General features: G+C 40.7%; 1 protein-coding gene across 3 annotated transcripts; it reads right to left on the bottom strand.

Moving 5' to 3' along the window:
* Nucleotides 1-1,420: 1,420 nt before the first annotated feature.
* Nucleotides 1,421-11,341, bottom strand: LOC120681611 (uncharacterized protein At2g33490-like). 3 transcript variants are annotated; one of them, XM_039963177.1, is made up of 13 exons: nt 10,733-11,341; nt 9,899-10,014; nt 9,702-9,795; nt 6,300-6,372; nt 6,117-6,194; nt 5,637-5,698; nt 5,423-5,491; nt 5,209-5,237; nt 4,928-5,135; nt 4,605-4,835; nt 3,941-3,994; nt 2,439-3,390; nt 1,653-1,824 (listed from the first exon to the last, which is right to left on the bottom strand). In XM_039963177.1, the coding sequence occupies exons 3-13, from the start codon at nt 9,729-9,731 to the stop codon at nt 1,814-1,816; spliced, it is 1,797 nt and encodes a 598-aa protein (XP_039819111.1). In that variant the 5' UTR covers nt 9,732-9,795; nt 9,899-10,014; nt 10,733-11,341; the 3' UTR covers nt 1,653-1,813. The 3 variants fall into 3 exon arrangements, with proteins under 3 accessions (XP_039819109.1, XP_039819110.1, XP_039819111.1); XM_039963175.1 differs by lacking the exons at nt 9,702-9,795; nt 9,899-10,014; nt 10,733-11,341 and adding exons at nt 1,421-1,635; nt 7,471-8,058 and having other exon boundaries at nt 1,768-1,824; XM_039963176.1 differs by lacking the exons at nt 9,702-9,795; nt 9,899-10,014; nt 10,733-11,341 and adding exons at nt 1,454-1,631; nt 7,471-8,058 and having other exon boundaries at nt 1,768-1,824.
* Between the last annotated feature and the right edge of the window lie 901 nt (nt 11,342-12,242).

Here is a 12,242-nt window from a genome sequence, read left to right as displayed (position 1 = left end):
TCGCCAAATGGGTGAGGCCACTTTGTTCCACTGTACAGTCATCATTAACCAGTGATTCTGGTCCAAATCAAACAGGATGAGAAGGGGGGCTCAAATTGGCCCTCCACGGCTAGATGGAATTGTGTTTGTACAGATTATTGTATAGACTATTTCACAAATATAGTTAGATGGAATTGTGATGTTTGTATAGATTATTGTATAGACTATGTCACAAATATAGTCTCCAATTGAGGCAACGCAATCTTCAACTTGGAAGGAGAAGGATGAATCACATCCGCTTTGCAACTCATCCAGATCAGGAAAAACACCTTCTAGTCGTGTGAGGACGACACAAAGTCTCTAGCTACTAAGGCTCCATTTGGTACATCTTCATTTCCAGGATTCTTAGGTATTTGTAGCTCCAAAAATATCCATCAGAATTGTTTGATCGAGTCATTTTCCTTTCAGTATAGACTAAAAATAGTGCCTCAAGGCTCTTGATTTCAACATACAAACTTCAAATCTGGTGTGGACCTTTAAAGCTCCAACTGTGCCAAACGGGGCCTAACTTATGTTAGAGAAGCAGCAGCAGCAACAATGGCTTAGAAAATCTTAGACCTGGCGTTACCACAAAATGACTACATGATCAAAATGCTCTTCGATGGCAACTTTAATTATGCATGTAACCTCTCCATATGGAACCAGGCATGTGCAAAGTTCGGTCGAAGAGTTACGACCTCCCGTTCATGAGGAAAGTTTGGCCACTTGATTTTTTGGTTATTAACCATAACAAAAGGGATTCAAATGATCAGTAGGGACTATCATGCCACAAGGATCGTCAATGGTGGGACTACGGCTACCGTTCTTACTTCACTGATGCTTTTTTCAGGGGTCAAACTGACATTGCCCCTCCCCCCGGGGATTCAAATCTCCCCTGCTTGTGACCAAAATGCCCTCGGGGATTCAAAAGGGGTTCACTGCATGTTCAGGCCAGGGCCTAATTTGCTGAAAACCCAGCTCAACTAGAATCCCCAGATTTGATATATACTAGGAGCCAATTTGGCTTCTCTTCCACTATGCGCAACCGCGCCTTCCTTTCCAATAACAGCAGTCACTGCAAGCATCCTCAACATGGATCATATGATACTGTGGTACCGACAGGGTAAAGATTGTTGAGGATCATATGATCCTCAACAAGGTAAATACACTACCTACAGATAGCTCAGGTAAGAGTTCACCTGTTAGTGATGGTGGATGAATACACTACTGTTATGTGGGGCACGACCTATCATCGCATCGCAACAGAAGCAAACCAAAGTGGCTAGGCACTTGGGATATTCAGTTAGTTAAGATATAGTTCGGTTTGGTTAGGAGATTTGGTTTGTTAAGATAGCAGTTTGGTTTAATTAAGAGATTAGAGTTGTTACGAAGAGGAGTCTGATTAGTTCAGTTTGTTTAGGAGTTTTTGGCTTGCGGAAGAAGCACATGTAATCAGGCCAATATATAAGGCCACCGATTGTACATTTGTACTCGGGAAAGGCAAGCAAGATTACTCTATCCATCTCTACCTCTGTCTTGAACAAGCGTAGAGCAGTCGGGGCTTGACCTCAGCCCTCTGCCGCCCGGTATCTGGCCAAGAACCTTTGGCCATACTAACTACATCCAAGAAATAGTTCAGACAAGCGTACAAGTAACAAAGGATATTATGCTATTTTTATTTACATTTTTTCTTCACAGTAAGAAACATAAAATATTATAGATGGAATCCTATAATCCACAACTACTTACATTCAAAATTTCCTAAGATTATTAACAGGTTCTATCTTGCAAACTCTCACAGGGATTCTGCAAAGACAGGAGAGAAAATAAGTCAGATATCAAATCAGAAATCATTTGTCACATCTATACAATCAATGTTGATATGCATTGGAAGCTTCTCATAATAGAGTGAATTGGATTCTATTCAAGTGCTTATAGAAATGTTGAGAAATAGTCAATAATGGAATGAAGCCGTTGAGAAGCACTGATATTTCATGGAATACATTATACATGTGAAATTATTCATCAGAAATTCCCAGAACAAGTATATAATCACTCAGAAATTTTAATTTAGTTTGATTGTTTTGACAATCTTGGAATTACTTAGTATTGAGCAGATACTGACTCTTGCAGCCAGAGTGGTTGTAAATCTACATAATTAGTACAAGCATCATTTATAGCAATAAAACTTGAAGGGTCATCATTTCTCGAATTATATAAAACAGTGAGATACCAAGCCTATAATCAACTATCAAACTTAAAGTTAATCATCAAAATCCTTGTATATAACTGATCATACATTGTTTCAGGAGAAGTCTGTCATTAGCAAAATGGGAAGACTATATGATGGAATTCTGGACATGATCGTGTTTATAGACAAATTTGTGATGAAAACCAATTATACAGTAGTACAAACTTACCCTTCATCCTTTTAAGGTCTACAGTTATTTCTGCTGTTGATCTGCGGGAAACATCTGCCAGTGATATAGGTGTTAGTGGGGGCGAGGATACTTCACTGCTCTCCCTGCTATGCCTAGACTCCAACAATTTATTCACAGTAATAATAGGAGTTCGTTGACTATTTGAAGGTATCGAATAACTGCGGGTCATGGCAGCAGGTGGCCGTGGAAGTGGTGATGCTTTATGTGATGGCGGTGAGATACGGGCTGGTGCATTAGGCATCTGCCGCCTTGAAACCAAAGGACCAGAATATCCAACCAAACCAGGACGGATGCTGCCTACATTCGCCGGAGGCCTGGGCAGTTCATGCAGCTCACTTATTTTGGGTGTTGTTGTTGGGAGTGAAGTGACCCTAGGAGTAACTTTTGGAGGCAAAGATGACTGCCAACCTGGGCCATGTGATTTTGTTGACAACACCCGAGAAGGATAGTTCATTGACTGTCTGCGATCTGTTGCAGGAAACAAGGGATTGCTCGATCCTGTTTTGCTTGGAATTGGACCAGAAAAGGTTTCCCTCTTCATTTTCTTAAAATCTGAAGTGGAGTAGGAATAAACTAGTGGTGCTGATATCCCCTCATTATTCGATGGCATCTTAACAGGTCCGCTGTATATGGAACTCGGCTTAAAATCTTTCACCAGTGGAGAGGAGTGCCACAAATTTCCTGTCACATAAGATTTACTTGCAGTTGGACCTGAAAGAGGTGATGTGTTGGTGACTACTGGAGCGGGATTCTTTTCATCGGCTGGTGTCGGGAGTTTGTAGGAATGAACAACTCTTTTTGACAGGTTCATTCTGCGAAACCTCATAGATGGATCAGGCACATTCTCGGCAAAAATGGGTGCTGATTGGGTAACAATATCAGGCTTCACATGAGGAACAACGAAAGTCGCCTTTATTTCTTCAGCATTGTCCTGTACAAACATTTGTTAGCTCAAAGAATTATATGACTCAAGATGCAGTGCCATCCAGACATAAATGACAGAAGAACTGAGGCATGAAATATCAATAAGGACTAAACCTATAAGGTGCGTATATTTAAATTTCTGGGTTATCATTATCACATGTTATTTAAAACTTAACATAGCAAGGATTTTTTATATTAATGTTCTCCATCAGAAATGATATTATTCCAAAGAAAGAATGGAAATTTTCAGTCGACTTCATTAGGCTAATCTTATTCTGTTTTATTTGACATTTAAATCTGGGACCTATGATTTAGACAGCACAAGTCCGACCTTAGTGACTGAATTTTAGTTCAACAAAAGTTTGAAGCCCAAACACATTTAAATCTCATTACCCAGGCATTACAAGACACATTTGAGTAGAGCACAACATAGATTCAGTCATTATTTTGATAATCTCACCCTAGAGGATTCATGTGACTATGAACAAGAATAAACTCATTTATCAAAAACTATACCAGGAAAATGTACAGCGCATAATTTGAGAGCTTAAGATTACCTGCTCAAGTTCCTTCATAGGTCTTGGGGAACTTGTTGGTTGAGCTTGATCCAACTATAACCAGAAACAAATAAATGTACCAAAGTTTTAGGAGGGTAAGAAAAGGAGGAGATAAACAAGCACTTTCAACAACAACAATAAAACCTTTATTTCCAAGCAAGTTTAGGCAGGCTAGAGATGAACCAGTAAACACTAAACAGTAGCCAAAAAAATTAAAAGGCAGGCATTTTCACATGCTTTAATCGAGACATTAAATTGAAAATTCCAGATGAGATACATGTTTCAAAGAGTAAAGAGTAAAGTTATCTGAACTGTAGCATAAAAATATTGTTTATCTCTCCATACGTTAACAAACACACTTTCGTAATCATGTAATTCTAAAAGTCAAAATGTGAACGCAATCCAGTGCCATCATGTTGGACGCATGACAAATATACAAACAGAGTTATTGCATTTGGTACAAGGACTATCTACCCTCTGAACTTTCTTCGTGGGTGTTCTAACCACTACCTAACCAAACCAAGTTTTCTTTGAACTGAAGAAAGCTAACTGACCACAAAAGATTGAAAACAAAAGTAATTATTACAAGGTTCTTGTATCCTGAGATGCTGAGGAAACATAGCTACATAAATCGATTGAACTGATCAATTGGATTAAAACTTACATCCATTAGACTTGTGGAAGAGGGAAGGTCTTTGTCCCCATCATTTATCCCGTAGTCAAAACTTAACTCACTGCCGTCACTATGGTTATCCTGGTAAGAGCTGTAATCATCAATATCACTGTCATCATCCAGTCCACTGAAGTGGTAGTCAATATGCTGCTTCTCAGCAACTGCTTTGATATAAGGCTCTAGAGCCTCTAGATGCTTCAGCCCTCTCCTGAAAAAACTGATCTGAAAGTCCAACCAGTGGTAAGATAGTTGTAGTATTGCCACTTCATGTGCATCATCATTACTTATAATTCTATGAAGACAAGTTAAGCTACCTGAGCAGCATGATGGCGAGCAGCCTGGGTTAAAATGCTTAGAAATTGACCTTGCTTTAGCGACTTCAAACGAAATATAAACAACGCTGCCTCCTCTTGGTACTCGAGAAATGAAGCTTGCAGTTGTTCGGTGGAGAATGATTCGGATTTGGAGTGCTTTGATCGCCCTTTATCTTTATAGGCTGCTCGCATACCTTCATATTCCACTCTGGGGGGGAAAACATTAGGAGGAAAACTACATGCCATAAAATGAATAAGATGACATTCGAGTAAATTTTTACCTTTTCTGATCACATTGATCTTTCATTTCCTGCATCAGTACAAAAGAAATGTAAGGACTGTATGAGACATGATCACGTAAGTATAAGGAACTAAGTCTGTCTTTTATTGGAAATGATGAGAAATGCACTATGGACAATACAAGATCGCAATATTCGAAGGTGAAGATTTATACAATTGAATGAAGTCGACAGAAACATATCAAGGAGATCAAACCTCTACAACTTGTAGCTCCTTCAGAAGTGACTCCGATGGGTTTGTGATTGTATTTATAATATTTGTACGCTATTAAAAGAAAGGAAAAACACTTGTTAGAATGTCAGTCAAAACAAAGTCGAAAGAATAAAGAATATATTAAACAGCATGATGGATTTGAAGAAGTGTGTTGTGATACAATTTTACAAATTACAATAGTGTCAAAAGAATTTACATAGCTATCCACAAACTTCTGCAGTTCAAACTGGGCCTTCCCTAGCATCATCAGCACTCTACCTGCAGGTAAAAATAAATGAATAAAGAAAAAAAGACCAAACACTTTGAAATAAAGAACTAGCTCAATCAGAAAAAAAAACATAACATTTTGTTTTCTAGTTCACTTAAAGCTAGAAGAAAAGTAGCATAATAGCAAGAGTTTTATATGAAGGATTTGATAATTCTCCTAGCAACTAACAAGCAATAGTGTGGATTCTAGGATGGCAAAATCAGTACAGGGACAAGATGACCCATTTTAGAACTTGTGGAGGCTCAGTGGACGCGCGTAGACAAACACAACTTTTGGGGGCGATAAACTGGACATTTTGAGAAATAGCACAGTGCAAAATTTTATTTTCTAAAAGGCAGTTCCAAGAATAATTTCTGACCGCAAAAGTCTATGTATCATACGTGTCTAAATATTCAGACAATTACTCACCACTTTCATCATCATCATAATTCAATGCAGCTTTTTCAAGCAAGCAAGTTCCCATTTCCTCCATGGCTTCTGCAAACTCTGCATAAATGGATCACATGTAATTATAAGAACACTATGCAAACAATATACCTGGATGTAGAAATTGAGGCGGTGTTGTTTCATTCAAAAGTTAAAACATCATACCATATACACTATTTGTTGTTGCAGCTGCAGCTGAAAGCAAGCTATCATAGCAGCTCCTCATTTCATCCATTTCCTGCAAAGTTGCACTAAAGGTGGGTTACAAAATTCTTACTTGCACTAAAGGGTAGTTGTAGCACAGCCTGCAGTGAGGGTTTTATGCTTTTCTATTAAAAAGAGTGGTTTCAGTTACAAGAATTGGAATGAACAAAACCAAACCCTCATATTATATCATATCCTTCTCTCTCTCTCTTTTTAATATCATTCGCACGAAAGTGACTGGTTTGTGATTTCGTCCAAACTTTCAAACAACACAGTGGATTCTAATCCAACAGATTGGTGTACAACTCTAACCATGAACCAAATCCTCAACCAGTAGTCGGCTCAAACATTTATCATATATGGTTTCGAAAACTTCAATCAATTCCTCTAAATCAGCCTGACGCCCATATCTGAACAGCTTTGACCATCATGTCCTCGCTAAGATGCACATAGCATCAGGCCATCAGCACGGCAGGAACTGTAAACATTGTCTATGGGATGGAATATGCTTAGATGACTGAGCCCTCTTGGATTTCAAAAATGTGTTTCGTCACTGATGTGAATATATGAACGCCCAGCAACCAACACCAGGTTAAACAAAGAATCTGTTACTGTCATAACGACTTTGAATTGCTGACTGCGAGACCAGTTCTAATAGCGCCAAGCTTCAGAGACTTGGACTATGACCAGCACGAAACAAGGCACGAAATACCAAATGCTTCTGAACTCTAATGACCACAACATAACACATAAAAGCAATCGAATCCAGACATTTCGCTGATTATATACGAATTACGGATCAACAATTTACAGAGAAGATTTTCCACAGTTTAGTTCACGCTTCACATAAACGGTTAAAAAAAGGTATATGGCAAAATAACAACGGTATACGGCGTATGAGATAGGAGCAGAGATCATTCGGTTCCAGGCAATCACTGCGACCCAGGAACAAAGTCACCGCGGTCAACACGGGCCGCGAAACCCAGCGCGCGCTGAAGAATCGCGGCTCCTCGACGAGGACACGCGATCCGTTTTTGGCGCGCAATCGCGCCCCGACAGCGCGCCACGGCCGAGGGGAGGATCAGGGGGGGTCAGGGGGGGGGGGGGGGGCAAATCGGGCGGTGGCCGATACCTGGGCGGCGTGGACGAGCTCGTCGAGCTTGGCGGGTGGCGGGGCGTGGTCCCTCCGCTCCCTGTGGTGGTGGCCGAAGCCCCGGAACCTGCGCAATGGCGATTTCATCCCGCCCCTCCCCGAGGCCGAGCCCCCAGGCCGGAATCGCGGGCTCCGATCGGCGAGCGGCACCAGGAACGCGGGTGGGGAAAGGGGCGGCGAGGAAGGCGAGGCTTGGCTTGGCTTTCGTCGTCGTTGCTGCTCTCGGGCTTTGGAATTTTGGGGACCAGAAATGGAGGGGGGGAGAGAATAATCAGTCGTCGGAGACGGGCAGCAGCGGGAGGGAGGGACGAGCCTTTATGGCGTGGTCTTTTCCGGAGAGATGCATTTTGGTCTAGGTTTGACCAAACAAAATTAGCGTGACCCTAGAAGAAAGGGCGAGAAATGGGCAAAAATGGCATAAACTAAGGGAGATTTGCGAATAGACAATTTATTTTTCAAACTTACATAATTAGATTCTAGAATATAGTATCACGCTGATGGCAGGTTAACTAGTTCATTTTTTTTCGTAATTAAATAAATTGTTTTAAGCAACATATATTTAGAAATGGGAGTCAATAGTACCTGCTGTTGTGACCATTATCTACACTCGAGAAATGGATACCGGTCTTGACACATTAACCATTTTTTTATATACTAGGTATGTGCCCGTGCGTTGACGCACTACGGGCGGCATACAAATTTCATAGCAATACATAAAGTATGGGCAAGACATAGTATTTTCAAATTTAATAATATCCACAAACAAACTTTACATAATACTCTTAAAATTAATCAAACCAAGGTACACCATGATATCAAATCCAAACAACTGGCTTTTAAGCTTATAGGTCAGTGCCCGTGCCTTGCTACAAACAACAAATGTATGAGCTCAAATTGTTTGTAAGATATTTATTTATATTTTTAAAGGCTTATGGAAAATACAACTCAAGGAATACAAAAATATTGGCCAGGATTCGTAGGGAGAGATTTGTTTATCTCATCCCTAAATCAAAATTGTGTATATCTACATTCAAGCATGTTAGTTGGGTGAGCACCCTGGAAGTTCAATCCAGAACTATTTGCAAACTTTCATATATTATTTAAAATTTAGCCAATATTTATTCGGAAGGACTTGTGCAAATTCCAGAAGACTGAAAACATTATAGGAAGACAAACACAACAGCCAATCAGAGCAAAATGTACAAAAACGTGAACCGGCGCGTGCTGCCCTCTAGCAAATCCATTCATCTGACAAACACTTGTCTTTTATATTCGTACAAATTGAAATGTAGCAAAGTCATTGTATCCTATACTACATTGAAAGTTTCTTTTTTGAAAAATGGTATATAGTGGATAGGCGGAACCACAAATGGGCGAACCTAGATATCCATAAATGAGGCTACAATGACTCTCGACTATCCAGCTGGTCCCTGCAATCCCCTGCCCCAGCAACCACTGCCTTGTCTAGAATTACTTCCTACACAATAATCCCTAATAAAAACCATGCTTATGACCAATGTACAAATTTGAAGATAAATATACTAAAAATTACAAAAAAAATCAAGACAAATTACATATAGTGCATAGGGCAATGTAGGGGAAATGAATCTATAAAGTTAAGATATGTCTCTTGTTGATTTAATAATTCAAGACACAATAAAAGTTTAAATGTCATTGTCATTGATGTGGCCATTAGGAAAGTTGAGCACCTGATAAGTTTGATCCGAAAATAGCATATCAAGCAATATTATTTTCCATAAACAACATCATCCTAAACTCAGGCACATCCCTTGGTCAATATCTACAGCTCTTCGTAGTTGCAGAACTGAAGCAACAAGCTACAGGGCTGGGGAGTTCACATGATTTGCAAACACTCAGGCATGTATGTCTTAGGTAATACTCTCTTCAACCACAGAAATGCATGCACAATCAGTTCATTGCATAATGTAATTGACTATGCACTGCGCATTGAACAATTTAAATAAATATTGCACATAACTTACGTTCCATGTTGCTACCTTCCTAGACAAAAATGACCCAAAATGTAAAAACCAAGAACCACTTGAAAGTATTACTGCCACTCAGAAACTTAGATATTGTGAGGGTTCAATTTTTCTGTGCATATATAGTTGCTAACTCCAAATTATCTGCTAGATTAAGACATCAAGATAAATAAACAGTCGTGCGCATATCAATTTGCTCTCTCCTACCTTCACACGACATAGGGAATTTCCTGCCATCACAAGTTCACAACACAATGGCGTACCAATGTTGGCTTTGGTTCTAGTGCTTGTCTGGCAATTTCTGCAACAATACATTGAAGATCTCAAAATCATACAAGAGTGGACCTCAATATCAGATTGATCTACAAAATATCTGACAAACTATAGGGTGGCAAGTTGGCAACCTGTAGCTTAATTGAGCTTGAATAAACTTTAGCTGAACTGGGCTCAATGAACATGGTAATAAGGGAGAACTTTAGCACCGCAAACCGTAAAATTGCTTTTTCTTCAAATAACCCATCTGCAAAATCCCACTGTATGAATTACAACATGAAGAGCTGAAAGAATTTCAATACTTGCACACTAAAGCTGACCTAGTCAAATTGTTGCTTTTGGAATTATGGAAGCTAGCATATCACATACCTCAAGATTTTTAATATCTTGATATGAAATTATAGTTATGAAATTTAGATTAAAAATCTTGATATGACAAACAATATCAGTTTACAGAATAGATACAGATCATTACATCCAAAGATTTAAAGTCAAAGCAACTGGAGGTATGGAGCTTTAACAGTACAGTTGATTTATGACATCGAGTTAAAGCCAAAAGCTATAATTTTCTCGCATGGAGCTTTAACAGTACAGACCACAGTAACAGTGAAATATTCAAAAATCACTCCTGATGGGACAAGAAAGGCAAAGGCTAACCAACCATATTTGTAACAAGCTAGCCTGTGAATTTCCTAACATTGTTCAAGGATACATAGCAAACTGAGATTATTCATATTTGTAGATTTAAGAATTTTATAGTTGAGTCAGAGCAAGCCTAAATTTTGTTTGCCCAACACAAATGAGCTCCAATGGATGACCCTCCATAAGGCTTAGCTTTTTTGTGCTTGTAAAAGGTAGATAGACTATACGAGATGCTAAGCTCTTGCCAGAGGCTAAAATTCCGACTCCACCTGATATCCGTATCAGGCCAAATCTATACTATATAGGGTTTCAGGGGCTCTCACCTTGACGGGGATGCTGAGGCACAGATGAAAAATAACTGGATGTGGCCCTCGACCTCGACAATTGCATCGAAGGGCGCAGACCCCGCGCGAGGTCCTCCATCAGATAGATCGCATCCTTGACGACACGTATCCCATGATCCCATCGAGCTGCAGGTCGGCGCCGATGTACGAGACGACGCGGGCTCAGAAGTGCGCCCATGGCCGTAGGTGACTCGCCCAAGCTGCGAGACGGTGGTAACCGATGTCGACGACGAGGCGTAGTCAAGAGCGAAGAACTCCGGGCGGATCTTGTGTGCGGCAGAAAGGATGATTTCCTCTCCGCCGGGATGTGGCGTCGCATGGCCGCTGGGATCGAAGTCGACGGCGATGGGGAGCTCGCCTGGGGAGAGGTCGCAAGACGCCGGCGGCTGTCAGGAGCTCGCAGGACTGGAAAGGCTCCCACAGCTCAGGCCCTGGCGTCGCGGCGGAGGAGGGGCCGCGGCTCGCGGCGTAGGAGAGGGGTGCTGAGGGGCTGCGAGCTCGGGCCATCGGAGAGCCTCCCCCGGCTTGCGCCCTGGCGGCGCCGCGGAGGATGGGGGCTGCGCGAGGGGAGGGCATCGGGGCGGAATCAGTGGAGTGGAGGGCTGGGGGCAGTCAGAGGCGGGCGACGGAGGGGTCAGATCGCACGGAGACGATCGTACGGTCACAGTATCTCGGGGGACGTACGACGGGGCACGCGACGTACGAAAGGGAGGGGATGACGAAGGAAAAAAAAGTGACCGCCTTTTTTTAGTAGTAGAGATAGAGACTTGATTGTGTTTGTTGGGAAAAAAGAACTGAAACTAGATATCAACAACAACTCGTTGATGCTAAAAAAAAATAAAAATATATACAACGTACAAATTGGTCCCATGACATTTTTTTCATGTTTCGTTCTTCCAATTTTAGCGAATGGATGGAACTCTCATGAGTCATGGCCATTTTAGCGAAGCAAACAACATTTTTGAACAATTTTCACTCAGCAGTAGCTTTAGTGAAACTAGTCAAAATGATGCGGCACTAATGAAGGGTGCTTAGGGGTGGTAAAGAGTCTAAAATTTAGAACTAGAAAATTTAAGGACCGGATCCTAAAAGAACTGAGCTCAAAATATTTAAGAATCTTGTTGGGCTGTGAAGAGCCCATTAAGGTCATGACCTCATTACCACCCCTAAGGGGTGCTACCTCCGCTGATTAATATATATACATGAAGAGGGAGTACAATATATTTATAAATCGGAGATAACAAAATAATCATGTCATGACAATAAATTTGGTAACATATGCTGAAAATCAGTACAATGAAAATATGGGCACATTTGGAATTATATTAGTACCACCCTTGCCAAGTGAATCGAACTTTGAGAAAGGGCGACGTAACCCAAATTAATGATTTAAATCGTTTTTATGTACAAGTAATCCAGTTTTATCAGTTTGACCGTATAAATCATGCTGTATCAAGTAGTCGTATTATATTATCACAATGGTGTAGAA

Source organism: Panicum virgatum, chromosome 7N (assembly GCF_016808335.1).
Source record: "Panicum virgatum strain AP13 chromosome 7N, P.virgatum_v5, whole genome shotgun sequence".
In the NCBI taxonomy this organism is placed as follows: domain Eukaryota; kingdom Viridiplantae; phylum Streptophyta; class Magnoliopsida; order Poales; family Poaceae; genus Panicum; species Panicum virgatum.
The sequence above is the reverse complement of the archived record's forward strand: the minus strand, read 5'-3'. Positions and strand labels throughout refer to the sequence as shown.